The sequence below is a fragment of the Passer domesticus genome, chromosome 3 (assembly GCF_036417665.1).
Source record: "Passer domesticus isolate bPasDom1 chromosome 3, bPasDom1.hap1, whole genome shotgun sequence".
NCBI lineage: Eukaryota > Metazoa > Chordata > Aves > Passeriformes > Passeridae > Passer > Passer domesticus.
The window spans coordinates 109,854,581-109,879,539 of NC_087476.1; the positions used below are offsets into that span (position 1 = coordinate 109,854,581).

Sequence of the window (24,959 nt, forward strand, 5' to 3'; positions counted from 1 at the left end):
CTTTACTGAATGTTATTGTGCTGGTTTGATACTATTTTTTTTTCAATCTACTGTTTGCACAGCAAAAGGTTGTATTTTGTTTTTATGATGTCAGAGTTCTTCGCCGGGCTGGCTGCTGGGAAGTCGTTTTCAGGAGCAGCTTCAGCTGATTTACAATGTAGGGTATGTAGGAGTAGTTTGGGTCTTGTGCCATTGGTATGTGTGCTGCTCTGCATTAGTTTCTTCAGACTTCATCTTCCCACTCCCTTGACCTCCTCGGGTGCCCTTGGAGGTTCTCACAGCTCTATCTAAGCTGGAGTTAAATACACATACACGTGTGTGTTAGCCCATTTGTATGTGTGTACATCCATGGACACATCCAGACGTTTCTCTCAGCCTGTCCAAGGACTTCTGCTGCCCTGTACATCCTCCCACGCACCCCACAGGTGAGCTCGTTCCTTTGGAAACTGACCACTTATTCTTCCTCCTTGTTTTCCACTTCTGAGATATTTTCAAAGCCTCGGCCTCTCTCAGATCCCTTAACTATTGTCAGTGGCTTTCACTGCTGTCCTTTCATGGGAGCTGGACCAGGCTGAAGCCATCTGAACTACGCACAAGATACGCACAGAGTGCTCTTAGATGCTTATCCTCAAATTTCCTGCTCTGACACCAGACACCTCTGGTTGATGGCTCACTTTCTCTTCAAATTTAATTCAGTTACTGCACAAAGCCACTTTGTACCCTGAAAAAGAGGTTGGAAACTTTTCGTGCTGCACGTGAGCTGGGGGCAGGAGAGGAAGACAAAACATCAAAGGCCTTTTCTTAGCTCTGCCAGCCAACCAGCAAGGCAGATCCATTGCCACTGGCCACTCACCCCACACAGCAGCTGCCCCTCTTGGTGCACTGAGACCCAAATAAGCAAGCACCTAATCAAATCTAATTCCCATCCAGCAACCCATCCAGAAATACAGCCAGCTCCTTACAGAGAGTCAATCACCACAGCCTGCTGAAGCCAGCCAAGAGTCCGTGCAGGACCTGGGCCAGGCTCTGTGTTTTCCAGGTGGGCCATGAAGTGACATCACTGCTGCAGATCCAGGCAGCCTCCCTCAGCAGAGGACGGTGTACAGCTTCTTTGGGAATCCTTCAGGAAGCCAGGAACAACATGAGCAAGTTTTACATAAGGCAGTGAGGCTGTCTGGCCCCTCTCCACCCTGAAATAAGATGAGTGGTGCATTCTCTTGGGTGAACATGAGGACAGCTACTTCCCTGCTTGCTTTTGGTGTAGCCTTTCAGCTTTAGACCCACCTTAAGAGGAGCCAGTTTTCTTCACTTTATGAACGGCTTTTCCTTATTATTTTAAATTTAAGCTAACCTCACGTTCACTAAGTCCCTTTGTGACAAATTTCCCAGTGACAATTCAAGGGGAGAGTGTTCCACTCTGTTGAGGTCTGGTGTCTCATTCAGCAAGGGGAGCGGCTCTCTGATACATAAAATTTGGGTTCACCATGCTGGGAGAAATGGAGCATATCATGCACGCTGTTATTGAGTCTCTGTGAAACAGTGTTAAATAGTATAGAGGAGAAAAAGAACATAAAAACAGTCCATGAGCTTTTTTTATCCCCAAGCAGCACTGCAATGTGAGTAGGGGAGGGCAGAAGTCACAACTGTCACTTTTCAGTGAAGTCTCATTTCTCTTCAGGTGGGGAAACCAGTCCCAACAAAAAAAGTACTTTATACCTCTTGAACTTTGCAAGGAGAAATACCAGCAGAGGCCTAAAGTCAGCAGCTCTGGTTGAGCTGTGTATTGGAACAGCACAGGAGATGGGCTGGTGCAGGCTGCACATGGATGAAGCCCGGGGACAGCTCTGCACATAACATGATTGTCCTTCCATGGTGGTGTCTGCTTTCCTCACTGAGTGCAGGTGGCTTTCCACTGCTCCCACAGATCCCTGTCTCAGCCAGTCTGAATAGAAGGCAGTACCCCCCCTGTGGCTCCCATCCTGCATTTATTTCACGGGTACAGATGCCATGCTGCTTTGCAAGGCCATGGGGATTTATTACCTTTAAGAGGTGACTAAGAACTCCTGATTAGACCCAAATTGTACATAAACCTTCTCTATTAGGGCAAAGCCTTAAGGCTGTTTCTCTTGCTGATTTGGGAACTGAACCTACCCAAGGGTTTAAATAGCTTTGAAGCCCATCTTCACATGGCTTGCCCTCATAACCTCAAGCGAGACACTGGAACAGGCTGCCCAGAGAAGTGGATGCCCCATCTCTGGAATTGTTGAAGGCCAGGTTGGAAGTGGCCCTGGGCAACATGCTCTAGTGGGTGACATCCCTGCCCATGGCAGAGGTTTTGGAATTAGATAATCTTCCAACACAGAACTATTCTATGAAAATATGTTTATAGGCATGGGTGTACATGGTTGTAATGGCTCCATTGAGGTTGTGTCAGTGTCCTCAGCAGGGGGGACTCAATCAAAATTGGCCAACGTCACTGACTGAATTTACTGAGGCTCTCTCATTTTTTCATCATCCTGCCAATCCACACAGCTGGGCAAGTGATGAAAGGCCATGTTTGCCACCACAGGAAAAGGAGAATATGGAGAAATACGGTTGTTGCTGAAAGGGTGTCTCCCAAGCTTGCTACATGAGGTTTAGGCAAAAGTGAGTCAAATTTAATTCAGTTACTGCACAAAGCCACTTTGTACCCTGAAAAAATGGTTGGGAACTTTTTGTCCCACATGTGAGCTGGGGGCAGGAAAGGAAGACAAGCCCTGATCTGTCATTTGAAAATGAGGCTTCAAAATCCAGCTTAGGGCAAAGGGTTCTTGTCCTGCGTGGTGCTGTGCTTCTCACATGTCTGCACTCCACTCGGGGACTTACACTCTCACCTCTTTACTCAAGCACTGTAAGTAGCTCCCCAAAACTGTGCAGAAATGCTTGGGCTGTCCTCAGGAGCCCTGGCCTGACATCAGGAAGCAGGACTCCATCTCTGACTTTCAGTGCCAGTGGGGCAGGGGGTTGTTAATATCAACATTAACACTTGAAGTTTCCTGTGGTTTAAGAGCTGAGACCTCTGGTCTCAATTGCACTGAAATGAAGAGCAGATCAAAAGGAAGAATTTGGCCAAGATTCTGATGTGCCTCTGTGTTTATGAATGTGCACATGCACAAAACAAGTTACAAAAACCCCACTTGGGTGTGATTCACCCAAATATTGTGTGGGGGAATAATTTTCCACCAGGGAGCTAATTGCTAATTACATGAGTGTGAAGCAAATTCATTTGCAAAGTTTTGCTCTTTGCATCCAAAGAAACCAAATTTTGCAGAAGCTGAGCTGATGGGTATTTAGGCAACAGAGGTATTGTTATTTCTGTCAGAGCCCTGACCTGAAGTTTTTAAGAAAACTATTGCTCTTTAAAATAACTTCACTTTATTTATTAGCTCAAAACTTTCCCAGAGTGAATGACAAATAAAGCCTGTGTTATTTTTCCAGGGCTTATTTTGAGATAAAGGCTATCTGATATAAGGGGTCCCTCTGGCAGCTGCACAAGGAGACCATACATCAGCATCAAGGGGCAGGGAGAGCCTGATGGATGTGAGATGTGCTGGAGGCTTTCTCTGCCCTGGCTGAGACCTGCTCAGGCTGCTTGATACAGAGGTGTGGGGCATGAAAATGGTGCAATGAAAATGGGACATGAAAATGGTGCAATGTGGGGAAAAAATATCCCCTCTCTGCTCTCCTGTGCCCTCTGTGGTGGGCACCTCCTCAGCAGAGTGTTGGTGTGGTCGTGGGGCCACAGCAGAGTGGCAGAACAGGGCTGGGGTCTGCCAGGGATGATTCCATCAGGAAATGCAGCGTGGCTGAGCGTGGTGGCAGCAGCAATATCATGGTTACATGGCAGTGGAGCTGCTAATTAGTGATCATAAGCTCAAGCAAATGTGGCTTATTTCTGTGTGCCTCTACAGAGAACTCATCCTCCCCTTATGAGTCCTTTAGTCCTTGCAGCCCAAGTCCCTTTAATTTATCCAGCCAGTGCTGGGGTGGCTCCCGGCAGGTTTTGATCAGGAGGAATGGAGAGAGCTTGGGTTGCAAGAGCCGAGGGAAGCTGAATGAATCATTAAAAGCAAGATAAGAACCTAAAAGCCTCCACCAAATGCCCTTATTAATGCTGATTTGATTGTTTATGCCACTTGACAGGGATGAAACCAGAGGCAGATGCAACAACTAAATCCTGGGTCACTGCAGCGCCCTGCCCGTGGTGCCTGGCCTTTGCTGGAGACGTCCCCTGTGCATCCAGGCACGAGCTCATGTGTTTGGGGGAGCAATTCTCCTCTCCCCTCAGGGGCTGGCTGCTGCAGGCCAGGCAGGGTGTGTGGCTGCCCAAACATCCGTGGCCAGATGCCGAGCAGGATTTCTCACAGGAGCGGAGAGCGGCGGTGGCACAGCTCGGGGCAGCAGAGGCAGTGGCAGGCTTGGTCACTGTCACCCATGGGGCTGGGGGCACTGCTGGTGTCCCCCAAGGGCTGCTAGTGGGTGCCTCGAGGTGCTTGCTTGCTGTCCTTCCTGTGCCTGCAGGCTTTTTGCTTGCAGCCAAAAAAAGGAAGCTGAAGGGGAGATTTGAAAGGCTTTTTTTCCATCTAGGTTAAAAGAGGAGCAGAAATCAAGCTCGGGGTCTTTGCTGCTTACCCCAGGGTAAGGCAGATGATCATGCTCTACAGTCATTCTCTACAGGCAAGGGGAGCAGGCTTTGGGCAGCCTGGCAGAGAGGGGCTGAGGGGGGACATCTCCCATCCCCAGGACTCACACATGCCATCCACACCGGCTCCCCACCTGCTCCCAGCAGGCAGCAGCAGCTCCCTGTATTGCAGAGAGCTGGTAAAGCTTGCAAAGTGCTCAAACACCATGGCAAAAGTGATAAATGCAGACAATTTCAGGCAGATTATGTGTGCTAGATAAGCTGCCAGTACCTGGAAGAGTCATTGAGGGACAGCTGCTGTACAGCAGTGGAAGATGTTTCCTTTTCCTGCTGCTCCTGCATAAGCAGTTGAGTTTAGGTGCCTTTTGAGCATTCTGAACTCTGTTTTCCAGTGCATGTTGGAGACTCTCCACCATGGAGCTCTGCCTTGCTTTGGTGTCCTGCAGCGGAAAGCAGAGAACTGAAAGGCAGGCCACCAGCTCCACCAGGAGCAAGTCACCAGAGGGATGTCCTGGCACATGTCAGGACAGAGCTCTGAGGTTGTTGAGGTCTGTCCTGATCCCCACAGAAGACAATTGTTGGCAGTGCTGTTAAACACATCTCCTCTGTGTTAAACAGCATTTCTCCAACACAAAGCAGTGCACAGTAAAAAGCACGGAGGGTTTTTAGAGGAGGGCCTGAGTATGCACCAAGGAGAAACATGCCAGCCTCTTTGCAGCTGCACACAGGCTTTGCTCGGTGCTTGTGCTGCTCTGAAACCTTGCCAGTACCCAATGCAGCCCTGCAGAAGGCCAGACAGGATCAGGTGCTGGAAGCTGGAGAGGTCCCAGAGGCACAAAGCAGACCTTTTTTTTGATCCAGGTCGTCGGCATGTCCTGCATCTTGCTGTTGGTGGCAGATTGTCATTGGCAAACCTTTAGCACCATCCAAGCCAAATCCACCCCTGGGAGCACTGGGAGAGGGTTGCCCTTATTTCTGTGAGGTCTTTCCATGTCCTGGATGCCTTGGATGGCCGGGCTGGCTGCTGAGCAAGTGTGCTTGAGGTATCTCAGGATAACCACGGCTGGCTGCACGTGGGTTTCACCCCCTGCAGCATGTGCCTGCTTCTTTGGCTCCAAGGCCTGAATTCCTGGTGCTTTTCATAGCATTGTGCTTCCTGCAATCTTCAGAGCGAGCCATGTTTCCCAAGGATAAAAGACCAGAGCTAAACCAGGCTGAATTCAGAGCTGCTGAGTTTGTGAAGCGGAGCTGATCTGGATTTAGATCATCAGAGCTCAGCTCACGGCACAAAAATAGACAAAATTCTTCAAGGCATACTGGAAATGTTAGCAGCTCTTTGAACAGCAGCTCTTTCAGTCTGTCTTCCTAACTTTCTCCCTAAAATGCTGCTTGTTGCACAGAATGGGCCCTGTTTTCTCCTCAGTCCTGCAGCTGTCTGCAGCTTTGCTGGCATTTGGAGCTGTCCCTGTGGCAGGGTCTCCTGGGTTGTGTCACCCTCCAGCTCGAGGGTGATGGTCTCCCTGGGAGTGCCAAGCCAGGGATATTTCTTCAGTCAGTTTAAGAGGAGGAACCCTCTGATCAGGTAAATCCTTGACTTTGGTGAGGCTGGGCTGGGGAGGGAAGGGGATCCTTTCTGGATCTTCAAATGCATCAGACTTCAGTCTCCTTGCTTCCCCCAGCAAATGTCTTCCTGGGAGCTGTGTGTGCACACTGCTGAGCTGGTGTAGCTGCATCCCTCATGGCAGGAGACAGAAACTTTCCAGGGGGAGCCTGCATGGCTCAGGACAGGAGAATCAGTTCAGGCAGCCCCAGTGCTGCAAGAAAACCCAGGGTCAGAGCAGCCCTGAATTAAACATTTGGTTTAGGAGGGTTCTTGTGTAGGTCATGGCAGCTGCCACGTTGTACCCAGTCCACACTTCCAGCTTTTCCTCTGCGAGTGTACAAGGTGAAATTTGGTTATGTTTGCAAAAAAGAAAGTAGCTTTTTCGTCTTGGGCACCCCCTGATGCAAATAAAATCCTTTGATGGTGATGCCATGCCAGCCCTGATCAGTAAATGCCTGGCTATCGATGGCAAGAGGTGATTGCCCTCAATCAGCAGCAGTGAGTGTTCAAGGCTCGGCTGGCCCCTTGCACACGTGGAATCGGGGCATTGAGAGGCTCAGTGCCTGCTCTGTTTTTCTTGATCTCCATTTTTTTTTTTCTCTGTTTTTCTCACATCTGCCCTGTGCATTTTAAATCACATCTCAGGGCAGCTGCAGCATCCTGCCTTATTGCAGTGGCATGTCTGTGTATCGTCCACGCTTGCTCTCTTCACAGCTGAAGAAGCTTTTCAAAATAAAAATTCCCTCTCTTGCAAGCACCACGCAGATGAAATATGCTTTCCTTAGTAAAATATTAAAACAAATCTCTTCCACACAGGCACAGCCCATGAAAATGTCTTTAAAACACACAGAGAGGCACGGATGCAATATTTACAATCTTGAGCAAGGCAATTTATAATCTGCCTGAGCTCCCTGATGCTATTTGAGGGGTTTGGTGTTTTTTTCTGAAGTGTATCAGAACAAATTAATCAACATTTTCCTAACTATATGCATATGGACTTATAAAATTTTTTGGCTGTAGGTTGTAGCACTGATTGCTCACAGGGCTTATCCAAGTGTCTGGGATTTGATGAGCAGGAGAATGCACCAGCCACTCCAGTGAATTTCTAATGCAAACTGACCAGCCCATTTCCCCTTCTGCAATTATTAAAGGTCAGCTCAAAATGAACCAGGGAAGGGGAGGGATCTGGTTGCTTTTTGCTTTGATACTGAGCTCTTATTTCTCTTCCTAGGACTGAGGGTGGGGGGAGGAATGGAGGGCAAAGTGCCCTTCTCCCCTTGTGCTCTCGTGTCCTCATCTGGGCACAGCTGGCCAGAGACCTGGACCCTGCCAGTGCTGGGAGCCCTGCCCACAGGGACTTGCAAAGGATCTCTTACACCATTTGCTTTGGCTTTCTGCTCATTTGCCCCTCTGTGAATTTTCCCCTTAAAAGAAGTGCATAAAAGACACTATCCCAGTGCTCTTCCAAGCTCTTCAAAGCCCATGAACTCAGCTATCACATGCTGAACCATTTCTCACATGGCAAAACACAGCTCCAGGCACCTGCCAAAAGACTGACTTTTATTGTTGCTATTAAAAAAAAAAAAAAAAAAAAAAAAAGAAAGTAATAAAAACTGTCTCCGCCCAAAATGTCAAATTTTATTGCCAGGCTTTGCCAGAGTTTGAGACATCCCAGTGCTGACCCCTTGGGTATTTCACCTCTGTGTCCCCTGCAAGGACTGATGCTCAAACTGCAGGGGCACAGCAGGAGCTGGAGCAAGGTGGAGCCTTTTTCTGGTGAGGTGGTTTGGAAAGGCTTGCTCCAATCCCCTGCCACTGCCTGGATGCCCATGGAATGCCAGGGATTTCCTGCATGGGCTTCCTGCTCAAGCTGAGCAGCACTTCTACTGCCTCAATGAGTTTTCCTGCACTTTTCTTTCTGACAGCTGCAGCTGGGAGAAATAAGGAGAAGGACTGAGGAGAGGAGCAGAAAGCTCCCTGAGGAAGCCAAAAGCATTTCTGTGTGGCCCTTTGCTGCCCTTTGCTGCCCCATGTCACAGGATGCTCGTGTCCCATGGTTGTACACAGCCAGACCCTGCCAAGCATTCCTGGGGATGGGCTGAAGCATTGGGAAAGGCCTGCCCCCTGCAATCATGTTGCAGGAAAACCAAAGCTGTTTTCCACATTTCAGGATCCATGCTTTAGGAATCTGGTTGCTGAATTTTAAGACATGCCTCTGATTTCTCACGTGGAGACCCAGAAATGCACAGAGCTATGAGGAGGCAGCTCTCTCACAGCACAGGTCTGAAACCAGAGCAGACCTGGATCACATCACATCAGGTCAGGACATCTGCAGGCAGAGAGGGGCTGAGATTGCTCTGGAACAGGTGGCACTGCCTGCACACCCCTCTGGGACCAGAATTTGCAGAAGTCCTGGTGAATCTGTAAAGCTTTCAGCACAAAGCAGACTGCTTTGCAGAGGTTCAGAACCTGCTGATTGCCACTGGAGAGAATCCACTCCAGCACCTTCCAGCAGGAACTGCCAAGCCTTTTGTACCAAACACTTGGAGTTGACTTTCTCTTTGCCACCATAAATCAAGACTTGGTGTTTCCTAAGTTTGTCCCAAGTTGTGTGCCTGGTAGCCAGGAGGAGAAGCTGACCGAGGAAGCTTTGCAGCCCTGCTGACAGGCTCCCTCTCCCCCAGGGTCCTGAGGGATTCTCCCAGCAGAGCTGAGTTTCTCTGGTGGTGCACTGGGGCAGGCTGGCCAGCCCGAGTCTAAAACCACAAAACAGACTTGCAGCCAGAGCTGGGCTGCTGCTTTGGCCATGCCATTGCAAAAGGTCAGTGCTGTGGCTGAGTCCCTGCTGCAGGAATGGCAGCACCCAGCAAACCTGAGGTTTGGAGGCTCCCCAGGGTGGAGCCCTTCTAGCCATGGCACCAGGGTTCTGGGGGTTTCACAGCTCTGCTTTTGGCCACCAGCAGCTTGCAGGGCCTGTTGGGTAGCCCATCCCTGATCCTTCATCCCCAGAGATCACAATGCTCCAGTCCCGTGGCAGGAGAGCTGTGGGAGCTGAGAACGGAGAGGTTGGTGGTGAGACCAAGTGGAAGCAGATGAAAGTCTCTTGGATGAAAGCCTTTCACAGCGTGACTTGTGGGGCAGCTTAGGGCCAATGTCTGGTCCCTGAAGAAGCCTGTCAGAAAAGTTACACGTGGTAAATCCCTGCTGCACAGCCCCTCCCATGCCTGTCATGCTCTTACCATCCAGCTAGGCATTTGTCAGCATTTCCTGCAGATAAGGCTTCTGGGTGCTCCAGCAAGCAATCCTGCAATATTTGAACTAGGCATACATGTCCTGCAGACCTCAGTGCTTTTTCTGGGAAGTGGAGGGTCAGCAGAGAGCTGCTGACCAAGATTTGGCAGGTCCCTTCTGCTCCAATGCAGCTCTCTGCTCCCCTGTACTCACACGGAAGGGACAGGAGGAATAAATGTGGAGTGGGGTGCAGCCAGCTTGTAGCCTCACAAGAGTGTGGGGAGGGCTTCCTGAAATTGTTGCATCCTTGGTTTCATTGCCTTTCCTAGAGCAGACACTGGCATCATTGTCCCTTTTCCCCTCCACTGAAGTGCCACTTTTAAAGGTGCTGCTGAGAGCTGTGACATGCAATGTCCAAGTGATTGTGCCAAACCCCTTGGGGTGACAAAAGCCTGTCCTCCCTATTCAGTGATGGCAGCAGAGGCTGGAGTTTCTGCCTGACCAGCAGAGTTCCAGCACAACCTTCAGGAAGACCAGGATTTCTCTGGCTGCCCTAGGAGCATAAAGATGGTACAGCAGGAGGTCCTGGGCACTTTGCCCATGGTGCTGCTGGCACCCTTGCAGCACACTGGGAATAGCAGGGATGGGTGTCCAGCACCCACTGCCTGGGCAGAGTCAACAGAGACATGGGTGTGGGGCTACTGAGACTCCAGTGAGCCCCTGAGAAGTTTTGGGTGAGCCAATGCTTTGATGCACCTCTATAAAGCCATCTGGGCAGCTGTGGAGTCACAGCTGTTGGCAGAAGGACTCCAGAAATGCTGAGCAATGTATCACCCTGGTACTACCCACCAAAAGCACCTCCCTGCCCTGGGTACTTCCAGGATCCCTGTGCCAGGCACCCAAGCCCCATGATGGCTGGGAGAACCAAGAGGATGAGCCATTTGGTGAATTATTTATCCATTATTCATTTACTCAATATGCGTATAATGCCGTGCACTGAGTGAGCAGGCGCAAAATTAAAAACCAAAATGATGGATGCTGCCTTATCAGGCACTCCTCATCCCACTCTGGAGACTCATTCAGCTTTAAATATTGATGGTGGATGGCCTGTTGGCAAACAGAGATTGTGTAAATCCATCCATCTCCTCTCGCTGCCACGCTTTGGAGGCAGAGCTGCAGCCGTGGCCGAGCCGTGTGGTCTGTGCTGCCTGGGATGGAGAGGGGGCTCAGAGTCCCTTTAATTACCTCCTGAAGATGGCAATTAATCTGTGCCTGAGTAGTCACCTAGGTGGCAATACAGCGAGCTGCAGTGTTTAATAAGCTGATCCCTGGAACATCCCTCAGGTGCCCGGGCCACCTCAGCAGGGACTGCAGCACGGCTGGAATCGCAGCGCTGCCGTTCCCTCTGCGGAGCTGCTTCAATAGCTGCTGCCTTCAGCTGCTCTCCTTTTACTTCAAAACCTGCCAGGCACGCATTAGTATGGAGATTAACTAAAAAAAATAAAAAATTAAAAAGCAGATCCCTGCTGAGAAAGGTGGTGTGGTGCCAGAGGAGCTTTGGGAGCCACTGTGTTGAGGGAGTAACGCAGTGAGGAGCAGCTTCCCAAGTGCAGGTGGAGCTGCATTACTGCCCAGGCCAGACAGTCTTTCCAAAGACCCCTAGGACCCTGAATTTCCCTGATGGATCCTGACCCTGCTACTCTCAGGCTTTCTTACACCTTTAACAGGAGCTGGATTCCCAAAAGCAGCCACAAGCCAAGCAGACCAAGAGGGGCTGCCTGCACAAGGATAAATTCAGGGCTGTCCCAGGTGAATCCTGACGGTGGGGATTTGCTTTTTTCCTCTCTCACAGCCTCTTGCTGGGCCCATCCACGTGGTCCAGGCTCCTCACAAGAGTCATTTCTGAGATGAGACCGATGGGTGCTCAGCTCAGGAGGCAGCAGGGCCCATCACACGTGCCAGCTTCATCCACAGCACGGAGGGGGGAAGCAAACACCTTTCCAGGCTGGCTTCTCTCTGTGCTGGCAGTGTGAGAGCACGGGGGAGATCTCCAGCCACAGGCTCCTCTACCCTGCCAGCATTCCCACTGCGTTTCACACCGTCCCCTTCCCTCCCTTTCCCAGCTGTCAGGAATGTGGGGAGGGATGGGGGCTGTGCACAAAGGGCAGGGATTTATCTGCTCCTCGGCAGTCTGGAGGCACCCTTGGGACCGAGGTCGCAGATGGATGGCCTGGGGGAGATGCCAGCAGGAAGCACACTGGAAACATCTCCTCTGGCTCTCCTGGGCTGGAGGCATGTGGCAAGGTGCCTCTCTGGGGACGCTGTCCTTGCACGACTCCGGGGCTGGATTCACCACGTGCCGCAGTGTGACTCCCACGTGGCATCTCCTGCCTGCTCCTGCCTGCTCTGGCAGCGCTGTGCAGGCAGCTCAGGGCATCGCAGGGCTTTCAGGACAGCAGTAAAAAGCAGGTTTTGGTGCTGGCAGCATTTCAAGGGACAAAGCAGCGTGACTTTGGGGTAAAGGCCTAGAGGATATGCAAGCTGAAGAAACAAATGCCATCAACCCCTCTCATCCTCGCTCTCTGGAAGAAAGAGGTGATATTCTTTGCACATTTGAAAAGCCCAAGACAAGTATCTAAAACATGGAGCATGGCCAGTCCAATTACTTCTCTTGGTCTCGTGCCCAGGGTTTATTCCGTGAAACATCTCAGTGACAAATGTTCCCACTGAAGAAACTTTCTAGTACTTCTTTTTTTTTTCCATTTCTTGACACTGTAAACTTATGAGAGGCTGCTCAGAACCAAGGTGTAATTCAGATCCATCCAGACCTCGGCAAAGTGCAGCTGGAAAATATCTCAGGAAGGAGATAATCGCTACAGCCTTGAGAAACAGCTTTGTGTAAATGAACCCAGAGATTTCTTTTGTGGGAATAAACTTCTTTTGGAGATATGTCCTTTCACTCCTTTAATCTTTCCACTGGGATTTCCATATCAGCAACCTAAGACCCAGCCAGACTGCAGTGCTCATTTTCAGTGTGTTTTAAGCACAGATTAATTGCAGATACCCAGCTGTCCTGCTCTAACTAGCCATCTCATACCATTAAACTAAATAACTGCCAACCCATCTGAAAGCATGCATGAATAACATTTCTAATTGCCATTCTTCATCCACTAAAAAGAAAAATCCTGGTGGCAATTCAGGTTCAAACCTTTGCCTTGGAAAAAAATCAGTGCCTCTCCGTTGAGCACACTTGGCCATCTTGTGCTGGCAGAGAGCTGCTGTGTGTGTTGCTGCTCGAATGCAAATTGTTTACATAAATGTTGCAAGAGGATTGGAGAGCAATGGGAGCTGCCATCTCCAGAGGTTAAACTCTGCTCTGCACTTCTAGGCTGGATCACAGCTTCTAAACGGGGAAGAAGCTGGGAGGTAGTGGTGCATTTTGGAGGGACAAGAAGTGTGCTAGTGACAGAGCCACAGGCATGGAGGGCAGTGCCAGGCTGAGGGGAGCAGGTCACCGTCCTGGCCCTGAATTGTGTCTCAGCATTGGGGCTTTTTATTCAGTGCAGGGCTCTGTGCAAATGTGTTGCCAGCTCTGGCTGCTTAGCCAAATTAATAGTGCCAAGCAGGAACAAGATGTACTGGCGAGTTTCCTTGGGACCAGGTGGGTCCTGGCTGTCCCTCCAGGGGAGCCAGGGAAAGGAAAGGCTCCCCTCTCCCAGGCAGAGTTCAGCCCTGATGGCCTTGCTCTCTCACAGCTCCAGGAGCCCCAGCATCCCTCAAGCTCCACTTAAGGGTGGCATTGGTTGGTCATGTAGGGAGTTAGGGACAGGCAGCTTGCAGAGATGTGCACCTTCTCCATTCCCCACTCCAGCCCTGGGTGTCACAAGCCCTCCCAGCCGTGGCTGTCCCTGCATGTGGCTCATTCCCTCCAGATATTTCGAAGCACTCATGGCACAGCAAGCACCAAAGTCCCTCTTTTTTCATTATTCTTGCAGCAATCCAGTGCAAGCCCCCAGTCTGCAGCCACTGGCTCGGCCACAAAAGGACTCCCTTTGGAAAGCACAGGGACAAATGGACTCCAGGGAGGCCTGGGGAGCACTGTGGGTAGAAAAGCAGCAATACCTGGGACAAAGCAGTCCCTTGCAGCTCACAGAGCAGCTGCTGTGATGAAGTCACAGACCAGCAGGCTGTTTGTCCCTGCCTTCCCTTTTATCTCCCCAGGGAAACCTCATGTGCTGTGTGCGCGGTTTTCCCTGATAGAGCTGCTGGATCTTCACAAACCCATCCCTCCCCATGCCTTTCTTGAGATCTCACTAGAAAGTCTGGAGTCTTGGCCATCCAAAGGTGCAGACAAAATGGGAGTTTCCATTTTGCAGCTGCCTGAAAGCCCCAGGGTTTGCACACAGACAAGGGCTCCCCAGCTCCTGTGCTGCCATGCACCACTGGCAGTGCTGGCAGGTACCAAACCATGTTTGGGGCTTTTTACAAGCCATGGACTTACATTTACTTCTTTGGTTGCTGGAAGGGAGGCTGCCTATGATTCTGGTCCCCAGCATTTCACAAAGGCTTCATTCACAGTTCAGTTTGGGGTCCAACAAAGCTTCAGGTTTGTGGGAGACTGCTGGGAGCTCTGGTTGGTTTTTAAAATATTCCTGGTATTGCTTCCACTACCCTCACCCTAGCAAAAGGTGCTGGAGGATGTGAACAGTATCCTCTGCAGCCTGCAGAGGAATGGAAACCTCCTCAAACCAAACCCAGTGACTGAAATTCAAAGCATGGCATTGAATTTTTTTAACAAAATGCTGTCATTATCCTAAATATAAAAATGTTTGATTCCAAACCCTTTTTTCATAGTAATATTAGACAAAAGCAGCTTGTTCTAAACATGTCACTTTTGACAAAACCAGCATCTTTGTGGCTGAAAATAAATACACTGCGAATAAATCTCTATGCCAGTACTAGTGATAAGTCTTTCATTTCATGCTCTAATTGAACATTGGCTTTACAACTTAAAAGCAATCATCCTAAATTGCCTTCTGCTAATATTAATGCTTCAGACAAAGGGTAACAGCCAGATTATAGGTTCGTATATTATTCAGGCAAATCTGGGTTCCTCATACATCACTTCTAAAAAGAAAATTAATTTTTCCATGTGTCAAGAATGAAAATAGTAATAATGGATGATACACTTACATCACCCTGTATTGCTGAGATTGGCAAGAACATTGCCTCTGAACAAAGTGAGCGTAGATAGCATGCGTGCCTCCATGCCAAGCAGGCGGGTGAGCAACCTCAAAAGTGCCACTGCCTGTGACTTAAACCTGCACTTCTTCAAGTGACAAAGTAGATCTCACATGCTGCACTGATCCGCAACACCCCCTTCCCCTGTTTAATGCACAAAATCTATTTAAATTCCCCACCTGGCAGGTGGCTATGTGAATTGGCAAGGACTCGCCCCCTCAGGCAGGGCTGAGAGCAGAGCTGCAGGGGGTGTTCTGTCACACCAGCAGTGCTGCCATGGGTCTGGTTTTGGGGAAGCTGGGGCACTGCTCCAGCCGAGTGACCAGCAGCACCCATGCAGGGCTGACACTGAGTCTGGACAGATTCCAGCCACGGTAGTAGAAGTTTGGTAACAGACAGGGTCTTCCAATGGGAAATAAACAAAAGCTCAAACCTTAGCCATCACCTGAGGCTGTGGTGTCAGGGCTAGACCTGTCTTTGAAGCATCTGGATTCTCCACTGAATGGGAGTCACTAATCATTTGCACATTTTCCTCCTGCTTTATCCATTTCCCAGCCCAGCTCCCCCACAGGGACAGTGGTGGGTTTGCAGAGCTGCCCCAGTGCCACTGTGCCACCCTGCATGCCCTCTGCTTTTTTGGCTGTGCCATGGGAAACCCGCTCTTTCCCAGGCCTCTGCTGGGAGTGGGGTATTTTTAGCTCTGTGTGCTGGGGCCAGGTGTCTACATGGCAGAGGAGTCCATGGATCCCTGGGAACTGCCTGTTCCCTCTGCAGCTGCTGCCCTCCACTTGCAGGCACAAGCACCACCATCACCTCCTCACTCAGCAGCTTCATTCACTCACACCTTGTTGCCTCTTGCAGGAGCATCTTCCCTCTGTCAGCTTCAGAGAGCCACTTGTGTTCACCCTGCAGTTTGAGATCCTGTCTGCCTTCTCACTCACCCCTGACACGCTGACCCTCTGGTCCAGCCCAGCATGTTCAGGGATTCACTGGCACCTCAATTGTTGGGGGATGTCTTTTGCATCAGCTGGAGCAAGTCTGTGCTTGTTGTGAGCTTGGACGATGAGGTGGGATCACAGCTGGTTCCAGCCATCACATCAGCAGTGCCAGATCAGCCTTTGCCCCCATCAGGTGCTCTGAACATCATGCAGGAGATTTGTGACCCTGGTAATGATGGTGGGAGCTCAAGGTCCCCCAAGCTGCTGGGAATGGAGGTGGCAGGTGATGAAGGGAAAGTGCCACATTCAAACTGTGCTGTCCTAGCACTCCCTCTCTCCCTTCCTTCCTTCCTTCCTTCCTTCCTTCCTTCCTTCCTTCCTTCCTTCCTTCCTTCCTTCCTTCCTTCCTTCCTTCCTTCCTTCCTTCCTTCCTTCCTTCCTTCCTTCCTTCCTTCCTTCCTTCCTTCCTTCCTTCCTTCCTTCCTTCCTTCCTTCCCTCCCTCCCTCCCACATGTGGAAACAATTGCCCAGAGCATTGATGGCTCCTTGGGCAGAGACAGAGTGGAAGGTTGTGTGACCTGCAGAGGCATCACCCAGTAAAACCAGTAACCCAGTAAGGAAAACCAGCTGTAGCTGGGAGCTGTGCCTGGCACTGAGGAGCATGGCCCCAGCAGGGGAGACATCCCTGTGGCAGAGGCTGGAATGCCATGAGCAGACACTTGCAGGATGGAGTGCTCCTTGCCCTTGTTGGAGCAAAGGGCACTCACTGCTCTTTCCTTGCAGGAGCTGAGGCTCCAAGGAGAGCTGGGAGGGAATGTGTCATGGCTCAGGGCTTTCTTCTTGAGATCAAGATGCTTGGACAAGCAGAGGGTGTAGAGCAGCTGCAGCCCTGGGGAGTGCACTGTGCCTGGCAAAGGATTTCTCTTGTCCTTACTGAGGAACATCTGATACCAGCAGGGCTGAAGTGGTCACACAAGAAATCCTGAGCTTCTTTAGGCTCAGGAGGCCAAATCCCAGTTGGTCCTGCTGCCATCCATGTCCCATACACCACCCAAGGATGCCATGAATGCCAGTCTGCAGTAGCTCAGCAATTTGCAACAACATCCAGAGTCTCAAGCAGCACTTCCAGGGCAGAGGTCCTCAGGTGCTTCACAAAGCCTGGCTGCCGTCGTGCTGTCACAGAGGTAGGGGACACAGTCACGGCGAGGCTGGCACGGAGGGGATGTGTGCTGGAGCAGACCACAGAGCTCCCCAGCACGTGGCTGGCAGGCTGAGCACTGCCCTGGGCTGTGAGAGCACCTCGTGCAGGCAGAGCAGCACTTGGGGTTATCTGCTGGCTGCTGTTTACTCTGCACTGTCTCCTGTACAGAGCAGTACAGGACGAACATGCCTCTTGTTAATGGCCTGTTATCAGGGCTGGTGCAGCTATGTACAAGCATTATCTCCTTGATCCCATCTGTCTCAGGAAATGTGGTTGAGGGGAGGGCAAGGGTGGATCTCAGTGGCTGCAGGAGTCCAGGAGAGAGACCTGGGCACCCCACGGCTGCATCGTGGCCATCTCTAATTCATCCCCGCTCAGTGGAGCACTTGGAAATGTCACTGGGGAGCTGCAGTGGCCATGATTGATCGTGTCTCTGCTGCATGCTGACGGAGGAGAGCGGCTTCAGCAAGAGGAGACCTTGGCTCCTGAGCCTCCCCTTGAAGTGCAGGAATGAATTATGCAAACTAATCCGTCCCTTGGCTCCTCTGGCAGCTGCTGCCTTCCCAACACCTCCTGCCTTCACATCTTTCTTTATCTCTGAGCAGTTTTAGAGCCATTGAGGCTATATATTTTTTTTAGTCTGTTGTTCCTGTGTGTCCCAGGATGCCTGTGGAGATGGGGGCAGCTCATCACCTGTTGTAGGATGTTGTCCCATTCACAAAGATAAATTGCTAAGCTAGCCTTGAGCAGAGCCTCTGGGCTCCCAGGTTCATGAGGAAATCATAAACCATATTAAAATATAACCAGTTTCATCTGGCAGCCTTCTTTTGGCTCAGCTAATGGATATATAAGGGCTCCTGTGCTGGGGACACACACACACTCAGGCTGGGGATGGGTTGTGGGGCTCCCTGCATGGACTGATGCTGTCTCCAATGGATGGGAGGAGGGAAAAGGGTGGAGAGAGAAGTGGGCCAATAGAGAAGGGCATTGCACAGAAATGTTTGGTCAGGCTTTTGTGGCCATGTCCCATTGCAGAGGAGATTTGGTCCTCACTTGTCCAAGCTAAGCCAATGTCCCCTCCTGCCTGTGACAGCTGCTGCACTGCTTGCCCTGGCTGCTTGCTGGGATTTTGGTGCCTGAGAGAGCTGGGAGCTGAGGCAGGCAGAGAGGGGGACAGAGAGGAACCAAGTGGGAGCAGGATGGACGTGTTGAAGAAGGTGGACACAGGACCCTCACAAAACTCCCACCTCAGCCACCTCTTTGCCACATGCCTGCTGTGCCTCTCGCCCCTGTGTGACATGGCCAAGCCACAGCCTGCCAGGAGAGCTGCCATTTCCCCAGCTATCCTCCCACCCTGCTGAAAGCCACATTTTATGGAGAAGTGAATTGGCAAATAGCCTGTCTCATTTTGATTCAAAAAGCTCCCAGACTGGAGAGCTGCAGTGAAAGTGGATGTTTTAATCTGTCACTTGCTGGCAGGTGAGGGAATGGGCTGACCCAGAGACAGGGAGGTCATCAGCTTTTGGGGGAATTAAAATAGGAAACCTTATTTTTTTTATTCCAGGTGTTGGGGAAAACACAACCTCAACATCTAACATGTTACAGAAACGGCTCCTCTTGCTGCCTGTAAGGCAAAAGGAATATTTCCTTCCCCCTGCTCTTTGTCCATGCAGAGCAGGGGCAGGCAGGGCTCAGCTTTTATGCCAATATTGTCAGCCAGAAAAATGTGTTTTAGTTATGGCTGAATCTTGGAAGTGATGCTGAGCTGGGAATGCTCCCAGTGATGGCAGCTCCGAATGGAAATGGTTTAAAAGGACTGTTTCCCTCCTGCTCTCCCAGGAGCACTCAGGTGCACACGCTGGCCCTGCTGTGTGCTCAGAGAGATTTGGACAGGCATTACCATCACGCTTGACTGCTGGAGGATAGTGTGGGAATACTGAACATCAAATTTATGGTGAATTTTTACAGAATTAAGGTTGTAGGGACAAGCTTCTGTGCACAGGTAGCTCTCAACACTCTCCATGCAGTGCAGTGGCTGCCAGGCCACTGAGAACATGGTGTGAAATTATCAGGGCACTTGCTTGAGGCGAGACAGCACTTGAGAAGGCCATGGGGGCAAAGCTGTGTCTGCATGGTCACACTGCCCTGCTGCTGGGCAATCAAAGCATTAAAATCCCACAAACCACTCATCAGGAATCTCTCAGCAAGTGGATGCTAACAGGTTAACCCTGCTGAAGTGGGCTGAGGTCATCATTCTTCCTAGCAGCTCTTGAACAGTTTGCATTTTTGAGATACAGAGTTTGAATTTTCCCCTTTGCTTTCAGCTGTCTGGAGCACCAAGTTTTCAGCACACAAGATAATGAAATCTAAGATTATTAGCTTTTGTGGTTTGCCACTGTTTGCAGAAGAAAATAATAACTAGCTTAAATACCTATTAGTCACCCACAGCTCTGCATGTCTGCATTGTGAGTTTAGAAAGTAGATGCAATTTAGAAGGTGTGGGGATTTTTTTTTTTTCATTTTCTTTATGAAGAATCTCTTAAAAGTGCACTTGGGAAAAATCAGCTTTTAAGTATGGAAAACTTGATACAGCTTGGCAGCTCTCACCAATTAAAAAGCCAGTGTTCAAACCCATTTTGAAAATGCCAGTAGGAAACAGAAATTATTCCTGCCAGAGTTTAGAGCCCAGCTTAACCCTGAGCCCAGCTTCAGGAAACAGATGCAAAATGTTGTGTGTGGTTTTGTGGTAGGCTGTTGTCTAAGGCTGGTTTTTGTGTCACTGGTTGGGGCAGGGAAGTTAAAACTCTTTGCATGGAACTTTTCCCTTCTTAGTGTTGTTTCATTTCACTTTACAGATGAAAGCATCTTCCTCTGAGCTAGGGAGCCCCAGAGCTCCTCTCTGTGTCTGTGGGATTCCTGGCCAGTTTCTTCTCAAAGGCTTTGCAGAGAGAGCATGAAATAACCAGAGGGAGCTGGGAAGCCTCCTTCCTGGCTTTGCCTGGGAAAAAATCCCAGCAAGATGGGCCATGCATCCACCAGGGAAGCCCTGACCCAACAGTCTGAGCCTGCTGGCCAGGTGTAAGGGGGAAGGCAGAGGTTGGTGGGGAGGATGAACTCAGAAAAGAGGGAAGATGATTTTTATTTGGCATCATCTCATTTCCCTTGGCTAAGCTGCTTTCACCACCATTTCATGGTCTGCAAGGGCCTCACAGAGATTTCAAAGTGCTGTTCCCAAACCCTTGCAGAGGGAAGGCTGGGGGGATGGTTTTTAGGTTTGTGCTTGTGTTATAGACAGAAAACCAGGAAAGCAAGATTTGAGAGTGGATTGGAGATGTCATCAAGGGTGTGTCCAGGGCTCAGGGGTTACCTTGTGTAGCCCACATCACCGAGGCAGGGCTCAGAGGGACCCAGGCTCAGCCATGGACAGTGCAGAGGGCTCAGGGAGAGTCCCAGCTGTGCTGGGCTGAAGCAGCCCTGCTGCCTGTGCCTGGGGAGCATCCTCCATGGATATCACACTGCACCCCTGGGGCTCACAGAACAGTGTTGGCCACCAGGACTTCTCACTCTTTTGCAGCAGCAGAGCAGGGAAAGGCTTTTTCTGTTGCAAATCAGGGCATTCAACCCATGGCATGCTGCAAGCATGCTGCAGTGCCTTCATCAGCCTGGAAATATCCCAGGGAGGTGACAGACCCTGCTCACTGAGCCCTTTCTTGCAGGGAGAGATGGTGCAGGTCTCTCCACTGCTGATAAAATTCCACTCAAAGATGCAGAAGGGAGCTGAGCAGATATTCCCACTGCAGGAGCTGAGAGCCCCTTGCAGCCTTTCCCACTGGTGGGGGAGCGTGGTAGAGGGGGACAAGCACCTCTCTGTGCCCTTTGTCCTCACCAGCAGCACCAGTGCAGCACGCAGGGCTCAGGGGATGAGCTGTGCTGAAATCTAGGGTGCATCTGATTTCAGACTGCTCATCCAGTCTGTCACTGGTCTGGGGAGAAGGAGATGCCCTTGCTACTCAAATCTAGAAGTTGCAACTAATGGGTATTGATCAGAGGAGAAAGCGGATCTGTGGGCACAAATTTATGTGCGAGCTTGAAAGAAGTGTGTTCCCTAAAAGAGGAGCAGTGTGAATAATCAGGCTTTGAGACAAATGCTAATCAGCATTGCATCTTGCCTCTGAATCTCCAAACACAGTGTTTAATCTCTGAAATTAAAAATTTCCCTGGTGAGAATTTGGACAACTTCAAGAGGCTCGTGTTTGAAAAATTCAGCTTGGTGTGCGTTGGTTTCAGATCTTCCTGATTGTGTGGAGTTCAGTCTGTCCAGAAGCTGGGCCAGCCCCTGGGTCTGAGCAAAGCAAAATCATCCATTTCTTCCCTGCCTTATTGAGAGACCAGCAGAGAAACATGTATTAATCAAAGGCTACCCAGGACAGCTTTCAATCAGATCTAAAGGCACAGAGTTCTTCCTTGTGAGAGCCATGACACAAACTTTTTTCCATTGGGAAATATTTTATTGAAGATTAAAGCTCAGATGTTTTTTATGTGGAGAAGTATCTCCTGCAAGTGGCATCTTGGTTTTGGCAGTCTGTGGGACTATCTTACATTGAATACAGGAGCTTAGCCACAGGAGAAGAATGGATTTATAGGGACTTGACTTGGACATTTGACAACTCTAGGTCCAAACAGTTATTAATCAATAACTGGTATCCACCCCAGCTTTTCACTGCACTAGTGATTTCTAGTTTAAAGCAGTCTCAGATGGATTCACCTTTTGTTATGTGCTCTGAGAGCCTGGAAAGTGTTTACCTGCATGCATCTATACAGAAACCCATGTGAGCACCCTGCCCTTGCTTGGGGGTGGGCCTTGCTTTGACCAAAGACCTCTTGAGGTCCTTGCCCACCTGTGAGTCCTCCTACAGCTCTGTATTTCTGTCCAGGCTTCAGCAGAGGGTGTCTGTGCTTCCCTGAATGCTGTGTGTCCATATATGCACGTATGTGATGCTCACTACAGCAAAGCAAGCTGAATGAAGTCACAAAGAAGCAAGAATAAAAACTGTGCCTTGCTAATAAAAGATTAATTATTAAAATTAAAAAAAAAAACCACACTAGCAACAACAATATATAAGGCAGAGGTTTGTTTGTTCCTCTTAGGAATAAGTGTTCTGGTATTACAGTACTTATTTTGGAAATTTCATGACAGTGATTTCATCCTTTGTAGCCACGTGTGGCTCAGTACATTTTTACCATGGTTGCCAAGTAACAATCACTAAGCATTTGTGTCTAGATCAGTAGAGGCAAGTGGAGGGAATGGATAAAATCTATTTTCAGAGGCATAATCATCCTTGGCTCTTTGTAGGTTAATGGTTAAGTTCACTCATCAGGGACAGTGTTTTGAAGGCCTTGGGATTTACAAACAAAAATAAAAAGCAAAGAGACTAAAGAGGGTTTTTTTTTATCGCTATTATTTTTCTTTCAGAGCAGAATGGCTTATGAGTGATTAAGAAGGCATTAACTATGTGGGACGTCAAGTCCCACGTGCAACAGGAACTCTGTAATCCCCTCCTTGGGGCCGCCCTGGACCTGGTGGATTCATCCTGTGATTACTGTGCCAAACCTCCAGCAGCACAGACCCCACTCGGGCCTCCTCCTGCTCCTGGGTGCAGTTCTGCTCCTTCTTCACAACTGGGGCAGGTGCAGGAATGCTTTTCCTCACTGCAGAAGAAACGTTGGAGCAGTGGGGTGAAAACAGGGAGGGAGGCCAGAATATCTGGCTAACTGTGGCACAGCAGAGGCACTGCTCCCTGCTTGGCCAGCCTGGACCAGCTCCTGGCGTGTCCCCAGGCTCAGCTGTGTGACAGCACCTTCATTGCGCTGGCAGGGCTGCTGCTATCACACAACTCCCCTTCCTTTTTCTCCCAAGAAGGAAAAGTCAACCCTGGAAAAAGGGCCAGGTGTTAATTATGTTTCATTATTCTTTCTGTGAAGGCCAGCATGTGGGATGTACCTGGAGAGAGGGTGTGGCTTCCTTGCTTCTGCTTCCATCAGGTGTTCATTCAGAGGAAATATACTCAAGCAAGGGGAGCACCTGGATGCATTTCCAGGAGCCCTCTGTGACCAGCCTGGGTTTGTCTTGGCAGATCAAGACTCAGGGATGAGCCAAGGTGGCAGCACTCACTGCTGACTCTGGCAGAATTCAGCATCCCCTCCTGGGAGAAGAGTCAGGGCTGCCCTGCAGCTCCTGCTGTGACAGAGGGAGTGATGAGGGAGGGCAGCAGAAATGCCAGGGAGGAGGAGTGACCTCAGCTCGGGGCACTGGGTGGTGAACACGCTGGGGAAGGGAGTACAAAGAGGGGCTCCCCCTCCCCTATCATTCCTGCTTCTTATGTAATGATACCTGGCAAGTGGCACTGCCCTGTGCCTGGATCACAGGGATAACAAACCAACGTTTTACTCAAGGGGATGAGCACTCTGTGAGATCTGACTGATCTGCTCACTCAGGGGAAATCCTGCCCGGTTTTGTCAATCTGAGACACCCACGGGTGCTGCCTGCTGCCCACAGCCCTGGTGCACCAGCAGCCTTTGCCCTTCTGCTTTTGACATGGAATGAAGAGCCAAATGGCATGGGTGTGTTTGGCAGGAACAGGCTGTGAGGAAGGACTTGGAAGCGCTGCCATACCTGGCACTGGCAGCACATTTCCCTCCGGTTTCACAGGGGCATGAAATTCCTGCCTGGTGTCCCCAGGCCTCCCGCACACAATTCCCACCTGAAGCCAGGTTGTCAGCAGGCAGGAGCAGGGGAGAAAAAGGGATTTGCTAAGTGTTTTTGCAGGTGACCGGGAGATGGCAAGCGTGAGGGGATCCAGCTCACACACGCTCTCCCCGCGGCAGGAAGGAGTGGTTCCTGTTTAATTGTGGGATGCAGGATCACTGTTCCACACTGCTGAACGGGCTGGAAACCAAGCAGGGCCGGACCAAAACGTGCCAGAGCAGAGCTGCTGGCACTCTCCCACCCAGGCCCTCCCCCTTGTGAAACAGCAGTATTTTTGGAGGATTGGTCATATCACGGAGTTCAGTTCATGTTTGTTGGCTGGGATTGCTGAGTCCATCTGTGATTAGTAAGTGATGTAAGAGGGGTGGAGCTGGAAACCACCAGGATGAGTGGTGCAACACAAACGGGAGTCCCAGAGTTTGCCTTGGATGTGAGGAAAGGCGTTGGAGATCTGTAATGTGGGCCAAGCAGTTTTTGTGATCTGCTGGACTGGTGTGTGGTTTAATGAGGATATAGGGACAGCTGGATTTAGGGCTGGGAAGTTGCTTTCATAGAAGTGAGAGTTCAGTCATTTTGAGGATCTTGTGAGTGTGTTCATGGCAATGTTGTGGCCCCTATGTGATTACAAACATGGAAAGTAAGATTGTAAATGAATCAAGTAAATGCATAAGCATTCAGCTTATGCAATACCAATATTGCATAAGCTCAGTATTAATGCAAATGCAATATAAATATTGCATTCAGCTTATGCAATACCAATAGCATAAGGTACATTAAATGGATCCTCAGACATAGGGAAATGCGTCATTTTTAATACAAGAGGCATCTACGTATTTTGGGTCACAAATACTGTATTTGAGAAAATGAGTCTCCAGTGATCTCCCATCCTTCAGCATCTTTTTCCTCCAGGGCAAGATGTTTTTGAGGATGGGAGAGGTAACAGAGCCAGTTCAGCCTTCAGTGTCAGTGAGGGCATTGTCACTTGTACTGCCAAACCCCCAGAGCTGGGGACAGCCACTGCCAGGCTGAACCAGAGCAGAGCTTCTCTGTGTGCAGCCCACTGCTGACCACGGTCCTGAGCAGGATGAGACCAGATGTGTCCAGGTGTGGGCTGTGTGTTACTGCTCCTTGGGGAGTTACAGTCAACAGCTGCAAAGGGAGGTGCAGAAAAGGCTTAGTGCTCAGATCTGCACAACAGGGCCCCATCTGTTCTGCAGGAAATGCATACTTGTAATAAATTTACATCTTATACCTTATGACAAAAAAAAAAAAAACACCACCCTGCTGAATTCAAGTGG

At 50.0% G+C, this 24,959-nt stretch overlaps 1 protein-coding gene across 6 annotated transcripts in view; it reads left to right on the forward strand.

Moving 5' to 3' along the window:
• SLC8A1 (solute carrier family 8 member A1) overlaps positions 1 to 24,959 on the forward strand; it is a 104,188-nt gene that overhangs the window by 47,829 nt on the left and 31,400 nt on the right. The window contains exon 1 of one of the 6 annotated variants that reach the window (XM_064415050.1): positions 321 to 425. The exons of the other annotated variants lie outside the window; for them this stretch is intronic. Within the exon in view, the coding sequence (XP_064271120.1) occupies positions 349 to 425 (77 nt within the window). The 5' untranslated portion in view covers positions 321 to 348. Of the gene's footprint in view, positions 1 to 320; positions 426 to 24,959 lie in introns of those variants that run through there. 6 annotated transcript variants of the gene reach the window in all.